We start from the raw sequence: 22,615 nt of genomic DNA, 5'->3' as shown, positions 1-22,615 counted from the left end.
AGTGGAGTGATTTGATAGAATTTGCTGAAAAAAAAAGATACATTTTGTATGTGTTTTGTGATCGTGATGAAAATATATTTTGTTGGGTTTATTAGAAAATCATGATCATTGTATATAAATATTTTGAATATAACAATTTTGATGTATATAGAGAAAAAAATGTGATGATGATATTTAACTTTATTTTCATATTATTATTGATTTGTCTCATGAAAATTAGAAGATAAAAAAAAAACATTCAAATAGAATTTGGGCTAAATATATATTGCGAACTAAACTTGGTATAATCTATTAGCATAAAGAGGTTATATCAGGTCGCGTCTTGACAATTAAGTCCTTTAATCCAACCATAAAATTGGATTATACTTTATTTATCTATCAAGTTTAATCTCTCCCTTTCTACTTCTCACCTAACCCAAAACATTCATACCCCTCTCCTCCATAATAATCTCGACAAGCGATTGAGCTCCTCCTTGAGCATGAATCAATAAGAACCACCATCTGCAAACAATGTCATATTCTATGGCTTTTTAAAATAAAGTAAATTTTCACATTTCAATATAATTACAATAAAAAATTAATCCACAAGTCATAAAAAATTGAATGAAGAAAATGATAACATTAAACTAATTAATAACAAAAATACAAAGCCCTTTTGTATGATAGAACCAAAAAACTAAAAGTGAAAAGATGTATGCATCGCACAATCGTTCAGAATTAGATTAATTATCATTAATTACATATTCACCAAAAAAACATTTCAGAGGCAATCTATTGAATTAATCCTTAGCCTGTTATTTTTTTTTTCTTATTTTTTACCTACTTTGACTAAAACTTCCCAATCTAGATTGTTTTAGAAAACACAAATCTTGAGGAGATTGAAATCTTTAATTACGCACCAACCATTATGGTACTCATCATAGCCCCATCATACCAATAGTGAATACTACATACTTTTGCAAATATCCTTCATCCTTGATGCAAGGAATTACTTGCATGCTTCTAAAACCCATAATGCATTACATCATTATTACAAGCGATGTATTTAATACATTAATTTTATCCAAACTCCCATCTGAGACTTTGTATTAAAAACAATAATAGCTTCGGCTTCTTTTGATTGGATATAACTTTCCAAATCATTGCTTTTCATGGAATATTGAGCTATATTTGAGCTTCACAACTGATATGACTCTTTGGCAGAAATTAGGGCAAATAAATATTTTATTGAAAAAACATCAAACACTTGACAAGAATACATATGATGGAACACCTAAAATTTGAGAGGCAAGAAGCCTCTCACAAATCTTACAATTCGAGAGGTCAGAAATATCTTCCAAAACTCAAATCTAAAACTCACAACAGTAATCTCATGCATAACCATAATCCTAAACATACTAACATCATTTATACTAAACATAAATAATAATAAAAGACTAATTTTTTCTTAAGCTAATAAAAGATAAAATCGCCCTTAGGCTAGGCACAAGCATAAAAATACTCCCATCCCAAAAAGATAGCTTGTCCTCAAGGTGGAAACAAACTATTTTTGGATCAAGTCGTATTGTTCCCACGATCTATCGTCATCTGACAATCATTTAAATTTAATCATATATTTGTAGTGACCCTTAAGAATTCAATATTCTGGTTGTGCACATCCTTCGACCACGCCCAAATCGGATGGTATCCTGGCTTCTAGTCAATCTTAGAGAATATCACTGCCCAAACAACACCTCCTGTAACTTATTGATCACCAGAATCTCTGTTAACTCCATCTCATCAGTCTCCATCTCTCTCAACTTCGATTCCACTTACTATTGTTTGTTCAAGCAGTCAGAATGTCGTGCTACTTCTTCCAAGTGATGTCTCTCGAATTCGTCGTGATTTCTTAGTTCAATATCACAGCTCCTGGTCTTCCTAAAGCAGGAAAACTACCTTGATGTCGTGCAAATTCTTTCAATTGTTACTGCTCGAGTCAGTGTCCGTTACCGTCTGTCGATCTAGCAGTTGGCAGAGTTGATTTTGTGTGAAACACCATGATGTTTGTCATCATTTCTTCCAAGGTTTGTGTATCTTTGCTCCAACGGCCTATCAATATAGCCAAGTCATTCTTCTATTTCAAATTTGATGTGGTGCAACTACCTCTTTAATTTCTCTTCCAAAACATTTACTTTCTAAGTCGTCATTACTCTGATGAAAAGTTTCAAACAACAACGACAACATCAAGTCTTTATCCCACTAAGTGGGGTCGGCTACATGAACCCATTTTCTCCATTGTGTCCAATTGAGTTTCATATTTTCATTTAATTCTAATAAATTAAGATCATTTTGATAAAAAATGTTCAAGTCTTTTTAGGTCTACTTCTATATTTTACTCTCATAACAGAAAATTAGATGGTCGACGTTCAATGTAACAACCACCTAAGACGCCTCTCTCAAATCTTGTTCGCCACTGAAAGTACACCTACCCTTTCACGGATTTATTCGTTTCGCATTTTGCCGTTAAGTGTCAAGTCGCTCATCCACCTAAGCATTCCCATCTCAACAACATTTAACTTAGTTTTATACTTCTCCATCAAAGGCCAACATTTTGCGCCATAAAGCATTGAAGGTCTTACCACCATCTTATAAAAGTTTCCTTTTAAACTAAGCAGTACTTTTCTATCACATAATAGGTCCGATGCATTCATTTCAACCAGCCAACCTGCATTCTTTTAAAAACATCCCCATCTATATCACCGTCAAGGAAAATCTTCAACCATAAAGGCAAATTTTTTGTATCATGAAATCCCATCTTTACTCCCAACTAGCTCTCTTATAAAGACTGTACCGCAAGTTAGTGATCATGGATCACATCAATCCTGTCGTCGCTTCACTCGAGACTATAGCGTCAGCGCTCGATCACAAAGGAGCACTGGCAAGCTACGATCCTAGCAATCTTCCCTGTGAATCGCTAGCTTCTATTACAAAGTCCTTGTACGCCTCTTTCTAGCCGCGATAATGTAAGTTACGATCGTGTTGAGATCATGTCGTTGGCCCTGCATGCCACGATACTGACGCTTGCGTCCTCGCTAGCTCCAATTTGTGACTGTATCACGATAACAATCGCACTATAAGCCGCAATCTTGACGCGAGCCTGCTAGCTCCAAATCACGATTGTATTGCGATAAAGAATTGAATTAAGTTGCTCTGTACGCCGCAATCCTTCCCACTATTGCTTCTCTATGTAATTTCTAGCTCTCGGATCGGGGCTAGGGCGCACTCGATCCTTCCTCTTTACTCACCATAATCAAAAGATCTGATATCAATTTGATAGGATTCTTGATAGAAATTAGAGTATATAAATATTTTATTGCAAGAACATCAAACACTTAACAAGAATACATAAGATAAGCATCAGCAATTCGAGAGGTAGGCAATCTCTTCCAAATCATACAATTTAAGAGGTAGAAAATCTCTTCCAAATCATACAATTTAAGAGGTAGAAAATCAATCTCTTCCAAATCACAATTTAAGAGGTAGAAAATCTCTTCCAAATCCTAAATTTAAGACTCATAATAATAATAATATGATAATGCATAACCTTAAGCTTAAACATATTAGCCCTATTTATACTAGGCATAAAAGACCAAATTGCCCTTAGGCCAATAAATAATAAAATTGCTCTTAAGCTAGGCATCGACATAACACCAACATGATGTTGACAACTGGCTATAAATTAAAATCGTCCTTGCTTGTTCAGGGGCATAACCAACTTTGCCTTTTAAGGTGAGAAAAATCATCAAATGATTTTTTTTTGAGGTATTGGTCAAAAAAAAAATTTTTTTTTTTTTCGGACGGGGGTTTGGGGGGGGGGGGGGGAGGGGGCGGTGGACATGACTAAAATAGGTAAACAACATAAAAAGATTGATAAATTTTACTAGTTAAACAAAGAAATCTTAAATTCCAGCATGGGCAGTCGCCCATCCTGGACATAACCGGGTTCTAGCTATGCTTGCTCAAGTTGCCTTAACTAAGAATGTGGTATCAGTTGACAGAAATTATTTGAACCTTTCAGGATCATCAATACAAGAAACAACTAATATACCATTTTGTCCTCTTAAAGGCATTCAATACAAAGCCAAGGACATAATTATCAAATTTTGCACATTGTAAAATGGAAATCTAACAGATTCAAAACTTAAAATTTATTTATTTGATTTACCTGGATTTTTTAACCACCATTTCTCTAAGTTCATCCAACTGTGAATTGAGATCATTAAGCTGAAAAGAGAAACCATAAAATAAACTATTAATAGAATTCACAATTTCCATGCAACGCATTAAACAAATTATAGTATACTCATCCAGGAGTGAAGAAGGTGGCTTCTTTCTAAACTCAATTACTTAATTTGGTTTAACTGTGGCCGGGTGAGTCCACAAACTACTCTCGCCCTCTGGCTAAACATAAGGATATTTAAACAGTGATCAAGTAGTTCAAAGTGGAACAACAGTTACTAGATGCACATTAACTCATGACTACTGAAGTATGATGACCCAAAAAATATTGAACCAGATGCATTGCTCCCAAACCTAGAGACATTAAACAGCTTAAATTAATAGTTTTAAGAAAACAATTTATGCCATAGCTGGAATGGATGTCTGGTAACATGCGCAAGTCAACCAAAGGAAAGGAAGTTTAGGATAAAAAATTTCAAGTCAATTTTAGGGGCTGTTTGGCTTGCTAAACAAATAATGTCTTGCACAAAAAAAAATGTAGTGTGAAAGTATTGTATTGTATACGGAATAGTGTGAGAGTAATGTATTGTATATAGAATACTTTTTGAGTTTTTGATTCAGTGTAAAATAAATGAAGGATTTCATATTTTCTTGTTTGGTTTGAAGAAAAAAAAAATAATGTAAAAAACAAGGTAAATAACTAGAGGGTGAGCAGCGAGCAAGGGGAGGCGGGTTCAGGACAACGGTCGACGGGCAAAGATTAGCAACAGGCTGCCGGCGGGAGGATGAATGGCGACAGGAGGCAGCAGGAGGAAGAATGGAAAGTGAGTGGCATTGAAAGCAGCCAATGGCAACAAACAACCGCCGGTGGCGATAAACAACTGTCAGTCACAACCCCGGCAGCTGGGGGCGGGGGCTGTTAGGAGACCGACAATGAGTAGAAGGGGGCAGAAAACAGAAGATGGAGAACAATGCCGACTGGGTGGTAGGCAAAGGCGGCTGCAGGCAGGGGGGGGGGGCCACGAGGGGGGGGGGGACAACACTTTGTATAAAGGTATGCATTTGAAATTTGACCAAATCCAACAAATTTCAAATACATTAAAAATAAACTAAACAATGAATTACAAATACATTACAGTTTTATGCTACAATTGAAAGTCTTTCAACCAATGACCTTGATTTCCAAAACCCCTGCAAAAGCAATGCAATTAGCTCCTTATGCAGTGCATTCCTTTTGGGGCCAACCTTACAATCTCTTAATTTCTAATAAAAGAAGTGTAAAAGGAGAAGACAAGTGGCCTAAAAAATTCATGTTTCAAAATAAGATGACAATTTTAAAATGCAGACGAGTTTCAAAAACATTTCAACATCATTAGGTGGTTTGATTGGTGAAATGTTTGACATAAAGAAGTTTTCAACGAATCCTATTTCTTTGTCAAAACATTATATCCATAGAATTTGGTTCCCAAAAAGCCAATAATTCCTCACAAAATGAAGGAGCGTCCAATCCTAAAGTGGACCTTTGAATTGATTATCACCATACAAATAGGATCTAACATTCATGCTATAACATGAAATCTAGTTGCAGAGAATTCATAATCAGTTCAGCGTAAGTCATAACAAAGAAGAATTAGTAACATGCATTACAAGCCTCGCAATCAACATATTTACCTCATTTTCTACATCAGCGGCCATCCTTGCCATAGAAATTTCATGAACAAGTTGCATATTGGCTAGAGCTTGTGTTTCCTCCTCCTTTAGTCTTTTTTCCTGAACAAATATGCAAGAGAAAATATCAAGGATAAATGATTAGAAGCAACAGTTGGAGCATGTGCTATGTGTACTCTGTTTTAATGGGGTGCTCTTGGTGGGCAACCAAAGCAAAGCTTGAAGACCAAGTTCATGGATCCTTTCTTAGAGAAGAGTCATATATAAATTACAGTAGAACACACTAATTTACCTCTTCAACAACTTTTGGCCATAACAGCAGCCACTTCTCTTCAAGTTTAGCTAACAGCGTCTTAGCCATTACATGGATATCATTTCTCTCATCATTGTATGTCATGGCATTTGTGAAAACTAACCTTGCATCAGCATATATATCTGAAACATTTCTATATCCGGTGTCATCTTTGGCTTCCATCTGATTCCGAATTGTACTAAGATCCATGGGTTTTTTAATAATCTAAGGCAAAATAAAATAGAATATTACTGTTTCAGGAAAAAACAATACTAGTTGATGCAAGTTGCACTAGAGTACGTTTCTAATAATAATCAAATATACAATTTCGCAACATGCAAGACAAACAGATAAACAATAGCTACAATATATTCCCCAAACAATCTTAGAAAACAAATCCAAGAAAAAGATGCAAGTTTCATAGGAAAGCAAACTGCTAAACGCAAACAATTATTTCCTTTTAATGATAGATAACAATCAATAAATGAAATTCAATCACAAGTGACTAGATATTGTCCTCCTAATAGAAATTAATCATAAAAGTATGATAAGAAAAACGTTGTCTAAGATTTCATCCATACAAACGAAAAACAAAGCCCAAAAAATATTAGATCATTGAACAAAACACATATTCAAACCAACCAAATAGTGATAGAAATAGATAACATAATGAGGAGAAGAAAAAGGAGAGAGAGATAAACCAAATAGGCAAATGCTTGAATAAAGAGACTATGTGTCTCAAAATATTTCAAATCTCGTTTGATCAAGCATTAGAATCTAGAAGTAGAAGAAGAAAAGTATATGCGTCCAAAATAGATATATTTTCATGCCATTGATTTTAAATTCATTTTGAACAATTTTTTTATAGGGACTCATAGAAAAATATCATGAAAGAGTCAGCCATTGATCAAACTCCCTTCAAGAACCTGCTTGAAGCAAAACATTAGACATATATAGCAATCAACAACAAAACTATTATTGTTCCAAAACCATCCCCATCACCAAATAAATAGGAAAGTCTGTCAAACAAAATAGTAGGATCTACCCAAAATGGGACTAAGCCAAAATCAACTTCACAATAACAAGCCAAAATAATTAGTAAAGCAAAACTGAATAGAATGGCCAATAAACTATAAACCAGCCTCGCCTGAAAAGCCTCCAAGCCTTCGAAAATCCCATGAAATAGATTCGTCCAGCTATAGGAACATTAAAAAAAATGACATAAAAAAGGCTTCATGAAGTTAAGCCGCAAAAATATCTTATAGAAGTGAACCAAGTTCAACCCATTCATAATAGGGACATATATAAACTTGAAATATAAATACAACATCTAGATGACGCATCTATCATAATGGTGATTCTAAATTCAAAATGCAAACACAACCATGGATTTTAAAAGTGATATGTTATAGGGGCTATTCTCCCATCATTTATTTATTTAATTTAAAACTTAAAGTTAAGCAGGAAAACAATTTACTTTACCATAATTTTCTCTAGACAATAGTTGGACTACAACAAGATTTATTTTAGAAGTAGGAGATTGACATTCTCCATGGGTGTAAGCCCCAGGAAACTATTAATCAAGTGTTGTACCTAAATAATACACCCAATTAATTGAAGAGTTGTAAGAAATTCTTTGAGATGGCAACCCATATCGAACACTCAACTAAAGGTAGGCCTTCAGAGCTAATATTGAAACTAACATCTACATGGTAGAAAACATTTTAGCATATCCACAAGAAGCTTCCAGTTAGAAAACCTAGCTTAGCCTGAACGATTTGAATATAGTTAACACTAATAAAGACCATAAACACAAAGGCTTTGTTTGTTTTGTCTCTTGTTTTGAGTATTTGGTTCCTGCACAAAAGTATGCCCCAATTTCAGAAAAGGAGCACCATACATCTCAGGGGAAAGCTCTAATTTCTGGAACATTCAGATGCTTGACATTTCCTAAAGATTGATTATCTATTAGAATAATTTTATGTATATGTACTTGTTCGAGATCAACAATTTGTGCATTTATTGCATCTCTATGTATTGCTAATAGAAGCCACAAGACTCGAGATTTTTTTTTTTTAAAGAGTTTGGAGGATTTCTCTGGCATTTATTTTTTTTGGATTTGGTAGGTTCGTGCAGTTTCACTTTAGTTGTGTTTTCATATTGAGAGTATTGTTTGATAAGTGTTGTGCTAACTCGCCCATAGAAATGGGGCTTACATGTCTTGAATGCTCAATGATAAGGACTTATTGCCTTAATATAAAAGAAGTTACATTCAGGAGTTGTAATTTATGCATGAGAGGGTAGATCTAACCCAAAAAGTTCGTATTGTACTGGTTTGTATTAGTTGAATTGAGTTATAACATTGTTGATTTAAATTAGCTCATTTGAACTCTTGAAGGTCACGTGGAGCTTACTATGCTAGTTTTAAGGAATCCCATAGTTCAACTTGCAACTCTAGAGGTGACAAATATGTCGAATGGATGGTCAAAAATTGACTTTTTGAAATATTTGCATGTGTTTGTGAAACTTGTGGCTTATATTCAATCCTAATATGTTACGGAAGCTTGCAACTCTAGAAATATATAATTAAGCTCGATGCATCTTATCTAATGATTTATATTTGACATTTCTAGTTGAATAGTTTGAAGCATGTGTATACAACTTAGTTTGAAAATTTAGTGATAAGTCAGGGCTCATAGTCTCAAATTTAAGAATGCATGAGATGGGCCTTGCAACTCAGATATTGAGGATAGTGAAGATATCCCAATCACGAGCCTTATGATCTTGCCCAATATGTAAAGTAGTTTGAAATTACAAATTGATAAAATTTGGATTTGAAAAAGCTTTGCTCTTTATATGAATTAAATTGAAGGACAAGATTTAAAACTACAATCATAAAATAGCCCCAAAGAATCATAAGTTGCATGCCAGAGTAACAATCCCAATCTCAAGAATGCCGAAATATACTAATCTGATTTGGTTTGATTTAATGTTTTAATGGTAATCATTGGTTTTTATTTGAGGTCAAGAACATAGAACACTAATTTTAGAATAACCCATAAGACCGAGACTTCTAGCACAAGAGATAAGGGTGACCCACTAGCAACTATGCATTTGAGAGACTGGCGCGACAGCAGTACAGGCTTGAGCTGCATTTTATGGTGTTTGTTTTTTTTCGTTTTCTTTGTGTACAACAACGTGAGTTTTATTATTCATTTCACGCTAGACCCCTTGCACTGCATTCTGCATTCTGCATTCTGAATGTGGGTAAATACTCTCGTTGCCCCTCCTTCGTCCTGCACCCACATTCTGGATTTTTCCCTAGCTTTAGCTTCTCTTCACTCTCACCTCTAATAGTTCGACCGATCTCACACGAGGAATCTTTGATCATCGTTATTCTTTATCATCTCTTCTCCGATCTCATGTGAGATTTTCGAACTATATGCCTTATATGTGGGTTTTTTTTTTTTATCATTTTTGTGGTTTTTGGTGAGCTCTGCTTCCAAATTTATAAGATGTTTTTGTTCTCTTCTATTTTGGTGGCACATCATGATTTCATTTTAGTATTTGGAAGTTGTTAGTGTGGAGATTTATGCCCTAAGATATGGTGATTTCTCATTTCAGTTTTCTGTTAGCTAAAATGCTTTTTTTTGGTTCCATTGAGTATGTTGATTTGCATTTGGCGGATGAGTTTGTTGTAATGGCATTGTGGTGACACATTTTTTAGCGTTTGAATTGTAATTGTGGGGATGTGATTGCCCCGCCACCCTCTCAAACGCACAACATACCTCTCTATTATTTAATTTGTTGTTGTGCATTAGTGTTGGGTTGTAATGTCATTATGGTAACGTGATTTTAGGCTAACGTAATTGTTGTTGTCTTTACATAGAGCATTGTATTTTAAAGCTTCATGTTATGGTACTTTTGTTATGTGGCTTGATTTTGAGAGTGTGGTTTAGGGTTTGCATCATTTTATGAACTTAATGCTTAGCTTTTCGGCATGGTAGAATTGCACCTCTATTTACACAGAGCATGTTGTGGTGTGTTTGTTGTCACAGATTATTGTTGAGAGTATGTTTCCATGTGTTCATCTTCTTGTAAATTTACTATCTGGTTGTTTGGGCTTTCTTAGGATAACATAATTGCTCATGTGAATTCACTGATGATTTGGAGCTCTCTGCCTTATGCTTTTGTTGTTATTTCTTTGAATAGTGGCATTGTGTCCATCCGCTTCTGAAATCAATGTTTAGGATCAAAGGGTCAATATTATAGGCTTTCTTAAAGAAGTCAGAATTGTTGTTTCTACATAAAGCATTGGACTTCATAGCTTCATCTTTTTATACCGACATAAAGTAGAAACAACGACATGGATGCCACTTGAAATATTGCATATATGTTGATATGTTGATTACTTTTGTGGAGGTTAATTTCTCTTCGGTCATTCCCTCTCTGTCATTTCATATAGCATATGCTGATTACTTTTGTGATGATTAATTTTTTATGTGCTTGCTTTATAGAATGAGGGGTTGCTTCGTAGTAGTTGAATATGTTGGTGTCTTTGTGTGACAGTAATCAATAGATATGCCAAATCATTTCAAAAAAAAAAAATTAAAGAGTAAACAACATATATGCTACATCAATTTATTTTATCTTATTTATTCATAGTAACTTATTTTTATTTTGCTCTTCTCAAAATTAGTGGTTCAAATAGGTCGGGCAAGATAGAATGGTGTATCTGCAATATGAAAAAGAGATATAAAGATGATATTTTGTGACCTTTGTTTAAAAGAAGTTGAGTTAGGTAATATGCCCACAATATTTTTCAACAAAGAGGTATGGCAGAACATCATTAATAAATTTAAAGAAAAGACTAGACATGAGTATGATATGATGCAACAAAAAAATAAGTGAAGATTGAAAATTGTTGAAAGAATTAAAGCGAGCTACTGGTCTTGGTTGGGATCACACAAAGCATACTATTGATGCATCAAAACAATGGTGTAAAGAAAGATTTGAGGTGAAATTATGTTTTTCGGGCAGACAATTTCACATTGTTATGATAAGCAATGCTATAAATCAATAATTTTTGTTTTACTATACTTATTGGTCGTGTGAAAAGCAAAAAAAAAATAAATTTAGTGGCACTGATCCAAAGTTAGAGAGAAGTTGGACCACATGATTAGTAGATTCTTTGCCCGATGATAATGATTGGACTTCGAGTCAAAGACCAAGTACTGGTGTAAGTCAACCAGTAGGCTTTGAGCACCAAGTTGACTCAAGTGAAGAATCCATATGAACCGTCACCGAACATATTGGGTCAAGTCATATAAAATGTCATTCATTTTTGTGTCATAAGGGGGAAACGAAGAAAAAAAATCACGTAATATTCTTACAAAATAAGATTTCTGAACAAAATTCTAAATGCTCTAGTATGCCCACCAAGCCTTGCACTTCAGTTGAACCAACACCAATGTGTTTCAACAATTATGAAAATACTACGAAAAACATAGAAAATTTACGAAACATTTCTCTATATTTTTATCCCATGAAGTTGTTAGAAGAGCTTACAAAGAGAGCTTTTTATGTATTTGAATACAGAGTGTAGGCTAAATTTTATAAGTTTTTTTACAGCAAAAATGATTTGATGTTATTAATGAAAGTCGATCAACAATTCCTCCAGAAGCATATGAGCATAGCTTGGGAGAGTCAATATAATCAAATGATTATGATCTAGGTGATGATTATACACAAAATGGAGAGGGTGTTGAAGATATGATTCTATTGCGAGAGCAGATCAGCGATACATTAGTTAATGTGTGACGCTTATATGATATTGTATGAGGTATTATTAACCTCTTAATGTTGACTCTTTATGCAATGATATTTAAGTGGAATATAGTATGATTTGTTGCGGTGATATTTTTTCATTCTTTCAACATGTATTTTATCCCACACGGATGACTCCCTAGGCAACCGTGAGTCTAATTTATGTTTTTTGGGTTTGGAGGTCTATGATAGATATATGATTTTAGAGGTTCTTCTAAATGGTCTTTATGGTGTTATGGATTTTGAAATATATGAGATCAATATTAAAGCAACCAAGATCCCTTTATTTTTCAATCAAATGACTATTGAGCTTCTTCTGTAGACAAACGACGTCAGCATTACGAGAATTAAAGGATACCAATATCACCTTTCTTTAAAGACTTTTGTCCTCCTATAATGATTTTTACTCTGAAACCTCATAAGTTTATGAATATTTATTTATGTATTTCTGTTATTTTTATTAGTTAAGTTTTCATATAATTTTATCTTTGTACTATTAAGGCAAGCTAATTTATGTTTGTGGTTTTCAACATTTAGTAAATATGAGCTCAAGGACTTCTAGTGCGTCTTAAGTCTTGTGCTACAAATGTGGATTGCAGAATTCTTTATTTACATAATAAAGAGAAAATACTCGAGAAAAAAATTTACAAGTGTTCAAGAAATAAATCAGCTAAAGATTATGACTTCTTTAGGTGGGCAGGTCAATTTGATGATTCTATCTTAGATAACGAAAGGCGTGGCAAGATCTTTGGAGAAGAAGTTATCCCATAGGATTAATCGTCTATATTTGAAAATTAATATGTTGATAATATTAATAGTTATTCTTATATTTTTATTTTAAATTTTGATTGTTATGTTACTCACTGTTAAGTAAGATGTCATTTCTAGAAATAATATTTGAACATGAGTATTTTTTAGGGTTCAAGAAGTTTTTGTTTTCATGTCTCACTCATGAAGTTTAGAATGATTATCTTATAAATAGCACAACAATACCGACGAAAAAATGTATTTTTTTTCATAAACAGTTGCAACACAACTGCTGCACAACTGAACTAAATAAATAGACACAAGTTCCTCACAATAACTTTCTCGCACAGCTGCTGCGTAGCAACTTCTTCAAACAACTGCAGTTACCCAAAAGAAGCCCCAAGTCATTAGGATATATCCCACAACCATATCCAATAAGCAAGGTGAACTAAAGATTTTAACTTCAAACTTAGATCAATGAAGGTCAAATAAAACTAGATGGGGCAATGGCCATTTGATTTTGATTCAATTTGTTTTTCATGGGTATAAATGGTTCTGATTTGAGCATTAATGGCAACATTCATCATTGAGTCAAAAAATCTAATTGTGTCTACATTATGATCACACTTCATGAGATACATTGTGTTAGCCAATGTAGCCACTCCTAAAATACGAATTAGGAGTGCAATTGCATCGTGAGGTCCTCTCTTTTGTTGCTCTATCAAGCATCAATAAAGTTGTGTTGATTTGATGTATGTTGTTTGATCTAAAAGGTGGCCAAGGCCATTGAGCTTTTTGAAAGCGTATGCTAAGCAATTTTCATTGCACCAAAATCGTAGTTTTCCTACAAGAGCAAGGTTTGGGTTGCATAATTTTTTTAACGTTTGTGTAATATTTTACATTTTTTTTTTGTCATGAAGCCTCAAGGTGATATGACCCAAGGTCCTTCACAGACTAATAAAGGACCCTCAACTTTAATGATTTTTTAAATCTTAAAATATGTTTGAAATATTTCATTAATTGAACCTTGTTGCCAATTTTGCTAAATTAGGAGAAGTGACATGGTGAATTAGCAATAATAGATATGTCAATAACATGCGAAGGACCCCCTAAAGTTCGATGATTGGATGTTAATCACAATTTTCTACGAGTTTTCGATACTTGAGGACAATCTAACAATTTTATTAGGTTGAAAGGTCTGCCTCGATGATATGAATGTTTAGTGCGCTTTGACAAACCGTGATATTTTCAAAGTTTTGGATATTTTATAGTTTTAAATTAAAATTTAAAAGCTTAAGATCCATGCTTATACACATGCTGCCAATAAATATATAATGCACGAGCCATAACAAATATGGTGCTTTGCAAGTAAAACCAAATGTTCCATGGGGTTAAGCCCAGTACAAAGGTCACAACACCGAAATTCAATCACTGAGCGGAAGCCCAAAACAATTTAGCTAATTTAGAAAATAATCAATAATTAACCAATTATTTGTTTCATAACTTTCCCAATTTAATTTAACTACTCAATTAGGTTTGATTAATATTAGTATATTCTTAATATTTAGTGTTGTACTTTCTTAATGTATTAATTTCTTTTTTATTATTATTATTGTTGGGGTAATGTGTTATGTGAATTTCATTTTGAAGTTGAATACAATTTTTTTGTTTGTTATTAATTTTATTAGCCATCTTGATTGGATTTAATCACTTTGATCAAAAAAATTTTCATTTTATTTAATTTGGTTTGACATATGAATTTAATTTAATTTCATAAATTATAAATATTGTAAATTCTTTTGACTTAAACTTTAACCAATGCAACCCAAGTTTAAGGTGCTACTTTTTAAGCTTGTTTTCATCATTTAATATCAGCGTGATGTTAATTGATTCATGGGTTTTAAATTCATCAATTTAGTTGGTTTAAATGTTTGGTCATAGGTGATATTCAGCTAGTAATTCATGAAAGAGATTAAGCAACAATTGACTTTTCTTTCATCCTTGTGTTAACATTGAGGATGGACCATCATCATCATCACATTATACAAGGCAATAAGCATCTTCTATAGGCTCTGTGTCGAGGCGAGGCATATAATTCAGATGATAGAACTAGCATATGCCATAGAAGAGGTACTACCTTCATCTCTGAACTTGCATGGTGGATGCAGGATCGGGAATGAAGGTGCCACAAAAGTAGCATAATACTCTAGTTTGACGAGGTTGCTGACCAAATTGTTTTGCTTTGATGGGGTTAAGAAGTGAAGCCTAAAGATGCTAATAATAGTGAAGTTCCTAACATTAGAGTTTTGTTGAGAGACTTAGTAATTTAAAGAATAAACTTGGAAAAGCCTCATCCCCAAATGGAGATTGTCAGTTGAGGTAAAATACTAAGCCAATGAGATATTCAGCCAAGGCATTTGAATAATTTTTTTTCTTCAATCATCCCTCGGGATACTTTCACTATTGTCCAGCCTATCAACAAGTTGATGATTGATAGAAAATTCTTGAGAACCTTTTTAAATACATCATCACAAATAACGATGACAATGAGGATACGGCAGCCAATCGCAAGGTCTAGAGTCGGATTACAATCATCAAGGATCATCCTTGCTAAAAGCTTGTGTATGCTTAGCTTGATTACAGATTTCATGCTGCCATCTTAAGGCTTGGTTGTTCATGATGCCTAACTTGGCCATTCATGTTGTTGGGTTATTATTCTTAGCTTGCTTACAGATTTCCTTACTGCTTGATTTTCTTTGGTGCTTGTGCAATGGTTTAGTTTGCTTCTAGAATCTCATAATTTGGTTAAAATTTTAATAGAGGTTATGATGATTACAATTGATAAAATCTCATTATTGGTATGGCAACATGTTTGCAACCATTTTGAAGATAAGAATAAATCAAGTTTCCTAAGATTATTATGATTCTTAGTCTTTTATACTTTGGAAGACCATAACGGAGGATTACAATATTTTGTATGGAATTTAAATTAATACATTAGATATTAATTTTAATTTCACTATGCTTGGAAGGCGCATAAACCGTGCAATCGTATAGTTGGTTTACTTGAAAGTGATGAAAGGAGTTCATAAATATGAGCCTCAATTAATAATTACATATTAACTTTTATTTTCATTTCTAATTTATTTATTTTTTTTATACAAAACTAAGAATTGTAGGTACAAGATCATCATTAGCTCATCATCATTCACTAATCACTTTTTATTGGATAGTCGAACATAAAGATCAAGGAATTAGTACAAATTCATAGAGTTTAAATTTAATGTATTTTTTAAAAAAATTTTTAGGTTTATGTAAGTCATAAGTGTGTGTGTATCAAATGTAAATGTAATTTTCTAAATACAAATATGTAATACAGCTACTTTTTATGTTTTGATTTTTATTTGAGATTTTATTTGTACATTTGAGCTTTTGTTTAGTTTGTAAAAAATAAAATTTGTAATAAAATTACTCCTATTGTATAAAATTTTGCAAAACAATATTAATATTATTATTGTATAAAATTTTGTAAAACAATACTAAGATTCTTATTGTGTAAAATTTTAAATGAAATTTATTCTTAAAATTTTTTTAGTTAATCAGTGTTTTATGATTGAAATTAAATTATTAAAGCAAACATTTTTTTTAGATAAAATTATTATTTTTTATTTAAAAATTAACTATTATAATAATTTTATAATACGAGTTAATTTTAAGTCAAACATGAACCAAACACGAACACGAATATGTTATTAGAGTCGAACATGAATACGTTATTCGAGCCGAACACAAACACACTGTTCACGAGTCATTTCGAACAAGAGTCGAACACGAGCCAAGTTTGAGCTTGCTCATCAGGCTCGACTCGTTTACAACATTATCAAAACTTATTTATTTTCACCAAAATTAGCTAAATTGTAACGCATCGTTTGGAGGTTACATTTTAGCATATCCTCGTCTATTTTCCCTCACAATCATTTTAAATCGTGACACATAACTTAATGGTGATCATATGTCATAATGGACCCTTGTATACTTCTCTTTATAATCAAGTAGCAATTCTATGAAATGCATTACAATATCAAAAATTAAAACTTAGATCTCCCAAGTAATGTACTAAAGCTTGCCAAAATCATAATTAGATTAGATCCAACAAAATTGATATAACTTCTACTGCTGGTTGTCAATGTAACACTAACCCATAATATTTAAGATGCAGGTTAAGAAGCTACACTAGCAGCCATCAAAGAAAAAAATGCCATAACACAATAACAACAACAACAACAAACCTTTATCCCACTAAGTGGGGTCAGCTACATGAATCCTTTTTCACCATTGCATCCTACCTATCATTGCATCCTATTAAGTGTTATATTTTTATTTAATTCTAAAAAATTAAGATCATTTTTTATGCAATATCTCTTTCTAGGTTTATCTCTGTCTTTCTTAACATAAATCAAATCTAAAACATCTACTTTCCTAATCGGATCATCAGATGGTCGACGTTTAATGTGACCAAACCATGTAAGATGACTCTCTAAATTTGACCGTCATTGGAGCCACACCAACCCTATCACGAATATATTCAATTTGCATTTTGTCTCTAAGCGTAAAACCACTCATCCACCTAAGCATTCTCATCTCGGCAACACTTAGTTTTATGTTTCTCTTTTAAGAAAAAAATGCCATACATAAATAAAAATATTAAAAATCAAAAACAAAATTTAATGGTGACAAAAAATAACAACGGTAAAAAAAAGAATTATAGCAATTTTGATTAGCGCATGGAGCGTAGCACCAATCAATAGAAACATTAAAAATAAGACATCTCAAATATCGCAATCAATCTCTAGCATGACCACATCAACAAGCCTAATGATGCCCACAGTCAAATAAAAGGCGGGCTTTGGCAAGTAAACCAAAGGGTCAAACAATGGATGTAGGTAACAAACTACATGAGGTGCACAACATGACTGGGCCAACTTCAAAAAAAATAATGAAAAAGAAATAAATAACAAATAAAACTATTAATCCACATGAATAACAAAACATGTGATTCATAAGCAATTATAGAGTTAATTTTGACAAATGACCAGACCTATTCAAACTATTAAGGCTTAGTTTGGGAATGTTGTGACATGGTTGGGTTGATCTATTATGTGCAGATTAAAAATTAGTCCTGCCTTACACAGGTGGAGAAACTATAAATGAATTTGATAAAGAATCTGAGAAAAAAGTGCAAACACTCTAGTATTTTATGTTACATGTTTTCCGCACAAACGAAATATTGCATTCCTGTTGTAACGAGTAATGCAACTGACAACCATAATGAAATGAGGCCTGGAAATCTTTTGCAAGCCAAATGAGGCTAGATTTATTGGACCCAGCACTTTGTGATGAGAACGATGCACAAGTATGTTCAAGGTTTTGCTCAAGCCTTCGGAATTTCCAATAGAATGAGACAGCAGAATTGTTAGGCAGGATTTATACCACATGATATTTCAGATGTCATGACAATATGTCTAAACTTAATAATAGTTTTCTCCAAAGTTTAGCTGAAATATAATGATATAAACATATCAATAACATTTCCTAACAATTTGAATAACGTGGAAGAATTCTAAGCCACAAAGTAACCTGGTTACACTAAAATGTTTAATAAAAAAAAGGTCCATTATAAAATGAAGGTAATATTTTATTTAGAAGCCTTGTTTCAGATTTTTAGTTAATCGAGAATATTTTCTTCATGAAAATCAGAGCAGCATTTTTATCTTGGAAACTTACACAATTCCAAGTTCCAACCATTGCCACCCTCCCACCTCCCTCTTCTCCCACAAATCCACAAACAAACAAGTCAAAACCATCCAAAAAAAAGGAAAAGAATTTCAAGCTTTTGTAATTCAAACCATAAGTTCATAAAATGATACAATTCTTGTAAATAAGGCCTGCCGTTAACCATGTATCAAATAAGGTGAGATCAGACTACATATGTTCCAAAAGCTGGCATTAAAAATGAAACCAAAATGATGATTTGACATACAAATCAGAAATTATACCTCATAGTAATCATGGAGACCGAGCCCTTCGACATCTACAGGTTCCATAAAAGGCCAGGCCCATTTATGTTGTGAGATCTGATAAAAATGTTAAATGCATGAATAGCATTAAGTACTTTAGTGCATTTAGTTCAATATGAAAATGGCTTGATTTAAACACAGCTTTAGGAGATGACGTGAATCATGTTGATGAATATGCATGCATACAGACACACATACACACGAAATTATAGCTTGTAAAATTATTAGTTACAAATTTATAATACTAAAGGTAGATAAAACTAGATGATAAATTATTTGCAAGTGTAATAAGCCTGAGCACCTTGAATATGATGAGAAAAAAACAAAATTGATATACATGTGAGAATATAATTCATCAAGTTAAGGGTAGGCTAGTAAATAATAAAACTTCCATGAAATTAGAGTATCATTAAATTTTATAGGTTAAATTTTATAAATATGCAATTAGATAGCCAATGCTTTATAAATCAAAGCGTTCAACAACAAATAAGTCACTAACAACTAATTTTTACATGAAAGATATAAAACAGCGAAGATTAATGTGTAGGAAAACCAAGATATAGATAAATAAAATATCAGACAAGATAGATGTATTAGAAACAGCTATTGAAAAACAGGTGGTAAATAATACATGAATACTTACAGCACAAATACAATTGCATGCAGAATATTGCAATAAGACAACTAGATAAGATGAAAGTGCAAGAAAAATACTAAAGATATCATAAGTTTTGTGGCAGATTGCAAAAACCAGATTCAACACCTTATATAACCATCAACAAGAAAGAAAGAATAATAATTGAGAAGTTCAACTGAAACTTTTTGAGATAAGATTGATGGAGGTGCTAAGGATGTTAACGACACATACAAAAGTAGGTAGAGATTGGCTTTAATCTTAAAGATAGCCTTTCTCACACCAAAATATTTTGATTGTGGAGGCCCAAAAATTTAAATACCACCTTAACCAAATACTAAATTATTAAAAAAGCAATAACTAAAACTCAAGGTTAAGTTATATTCTAATATGACAAAAATATGGAACTAGATAGTATAATACGATAATACTGTCAAAAATCCTTGTCATATATTTTTAAATTAAAGTCAGTAGCTCACTCCAAATATAAGCTAGCCATGCATAAAAAAATTCGTCAACTATAGCTTCACGTATTGAGAAACAAATAAACTGGATTATTCAATTTGCATCAATATAAACTATGAATGTGTTTGACCGGTGATAAAAATAGTTGTATGATTCAATATAGTATCCCTATATGGTTTCAATCGTAAAGACAAAGAACAATAGTCATGATTCTCATCTGGAAAGCTAAAAAACAAAAATTTTGAAAACTAAATTTGGCAGTAAAATAGCCTTTTTCTACCAAAAGGACCAAAGCCTGACTCTAAAAATATACATACATAAAAGTAAGTGCGCATGCATTTGCCATACAAATATATTAAGGATAGCCATAGATACCCAAAAAATGGAAAATGAACACAATGAGTTACAAATCATACTATAAGTCCACTTTGTTTATACAATATAACCTAAAAAAAAAAATTCTGAAGAGATTCATTTAATACATTACATATCCCCAAGTGTAAGCATGGTTTGGAAGATGACTTGCATCAAATAGCTGGCGCATAATATAGATGATCATTTGCATGAAATAAAACGAGCATACTATAGATTATTACTTACATCGAATGAAAAGGCACAACAAAGACCCATAATGGGTTCTAGCACACTACAATATAAAATGCATAAAATAGCCAAAAAGTATGCTTGCCTGACGCAAAATAGTGCCAAATTGTCGCATGAGTTCCTGCATCCTCTTAGAGCAAGCAGCGTGTTGTTTTGACCCATCTACAGGCTTCTTTGTGCAGCTATTATTACCACCACTGTTAGTATTGTTGTTACTGTTGCTTTTCTCCTTATCCTTCAGATCGGAAGTCCCTTTGAACTCGTTCTGCCTTTTCCTGTTGGCATAGAACTCTGAAACCTCGTTCACTTTTTGCTCCAACTGTAAAAAGCTGCCAATCTCTGCTAATTTTGACTACAGAAACAACAATAAGGTTCAATTTGCAAGACGAATTATACCTCATCCATCTGAGATGTCAGCTCATCCACACTGCGCTTAAACCTTAGTTCATCGGCTACTTCATTATTCTCTTTCTCTTGACTCCTCTTCTCAACTGCGCTACTGCAGATAGGGTCCTCATGGCTAATATTTATGAGCGGCTGCTGCGTAAGAGGTGAAGCGAGCAATTCCGCGGCATCACCGTGAGTAGCTGTTAGCGTCGCCATTATATACCTGCTGCAAATCCGAAATGGAGTACAAATAAAGTAAAAATGGTGCACTTTTTAGTTGAAATGAAAACAAAAACACCTGGATAAGACTCGTGCAGGGACAAATAACAGGAATTAACCTAAATCCTGCCAAGCAGCAAAAATAATAACCTATATCCTACAGATTCTCTCCGGTTTTGTCCTAAATTCCAGATTTATTAAACCTAATGGGAGCTAGTCCAGGTGGATTTACGGAATTAAGACAAATTGAAGCGTGCAAAGGCGAGCGGGAAGAAAAACAAAGTTACCTTCGCAAATTTTCTTGTAGGAACAGAGCAGAAGGGGGAGAAAGATTGGAGTTCCGGAGGTCTTCTTCTGTTCAAACACTGCTTCCCCGTCGTTGCCTTCAAAGCTAGCTCCAGTCGCGGCTCTGCGAGGGTTTCGGATAGGAGGGAAGGGAAGGTCGCGGGCCCCGTTGGTTATTTTTCGGTTAATTTTATATAAGGGAATTTAAATTTATATTATTTATTTGTTTATTAATTAATACATTATTTTTTAAATCAGTTTAAACTTATTAAACTTATATAAAATTTAATAATATTTTATTAATTAAATTAAATTTTAATTAAGATTTTCTTAATTTAATAGATGACTACTCATCAATTAATTAATGAATATTAAATACTAATTAATTATAAGGTAATTAATTTTTTTTATATTAAGTAATATATTTAATGAATAATTTATTAATCAAACCATAACAACAATAACAATAATTCTCTATGCCAATGAGCGGGGTGAGCTATATGAATTTTTTCTCCATTGTGTGCTATTGGTGTCATGTTTTCATTTAATTCTAAAAAATTAAAGATCATTTCTTGTACAACATGTTCAAATTTTTGTAGGTCTATCTCTAAATTTTTCAACATAAGTCTAAATCTACAAAATTTATAGCTTTCATGGTAGACTTGCACGACATGAATCCAAACTAATTTTAAGAAATTTTTGTATTGTTTTGTAACATATATTCAATTAATCTTTCCCATAGCTTTAATGCACGATATATTACTTTAGTTTCTCTATAATTTGCACACTCTTATGCATCTTCTTTTTTCCTAACCAAAAAAAATACTAATAAATTATTTCTCTACTAATCAGATTTAAAAAAAAATAAAAATTATATTAAAAATTTTAATAAGCTAAGAAATTGTCATATCTTCTAAGTATTTTCACATTTCTATTTAAATGCCATTAGATTATATTATTTTTTTCACACTTCATTTTCTTTATTCTTTAGATAATGTATGGCAACAACTAGGATTTAAACTACCAAAATTTAGTAAACCCTGTAAATCCAGATTTAGTAAATCCTAAGAGGTTCATAAATCATGTTAAATCCAATACAACTATTTAACAATTTCTGCAATGACTTAAAAGTCAGTTATGGTTGTTTACACTTTAAAATGAATATATACTCCAATTTAAATGAAACTATGGATG

General features: G+C 32.7%; 1 protein-coding gene across 3 annotated transcripts in view; it reads right to left on the bottom strand.

Annotated features, from left to right (window-relative positions):
* LOC110025461 (transcription factor GTE1-like) overlaps window positions 1-21,583 on the bottom strand; it is a 30,936-nt gene extending 9,353 nt beyond the window's left edge. Inside the window, exons 1-7 of one of the 3 annotated variants that reach the window (XM_020725954.1) lie at window positions 21,424-21,583; window positions 20,927-21,143; window positions 20,616-20,849; window positions 18,808-18,885; window positions 6,179-6,403; window positions 5,890-5,988; window positions 4,205-4,263 (exon numbers count right to left, since the gene is read on the bottom strand). In XM_020725954.1, the coding sequence (XP_020581613.1) occupies window positions 4,205-4,263; window positions 5,890-5,988; window positions 6,179-6,403; window positions 18,808-18,885; window positions 20,616-20,849; window positions 20,927-21,133 (902 nt within the window). In that variant the 5' untranslated portion in view covers window positions 21,134-21,143; window positions 21,424-21,583. Of the gene's footprint in view, window positions 1-4,204; window positions 4,264-5,889; window positions 5,989-6,178; window positions 6,404-18,807; window positions 18,886-20,615; window positions 20,860-20,926; window positions 21,144-21,423 lie in introns of those variants that run through there. The other 2 variants (XM_020725955.1, XM_020725956.1) reach the window with 2 other exon arrangements.
* Window positions 21,584-22,615: the final 1,032 nt, after the last annotated feature.

Source organism: Phalaenopsis equestris, unplaced genomic scaffold (assembly GCF_001263595.1).
Source record: "Phalaenopsis equestris unplaced genomic scaffold, ASM126359v1 Scaffold000300, whole genome shotgun sequence".
NCBI classification, from domain to species: Eukaryota; Viridiplantae; Streptophyta; class Magnoliopsida; order Asparagales; family Orchidaceae; genus Phalaenopsis; species Phalaenopsis equestris.
This window is presented reverse-complemented; position numbering and strand designations above follow the sequence as displayed.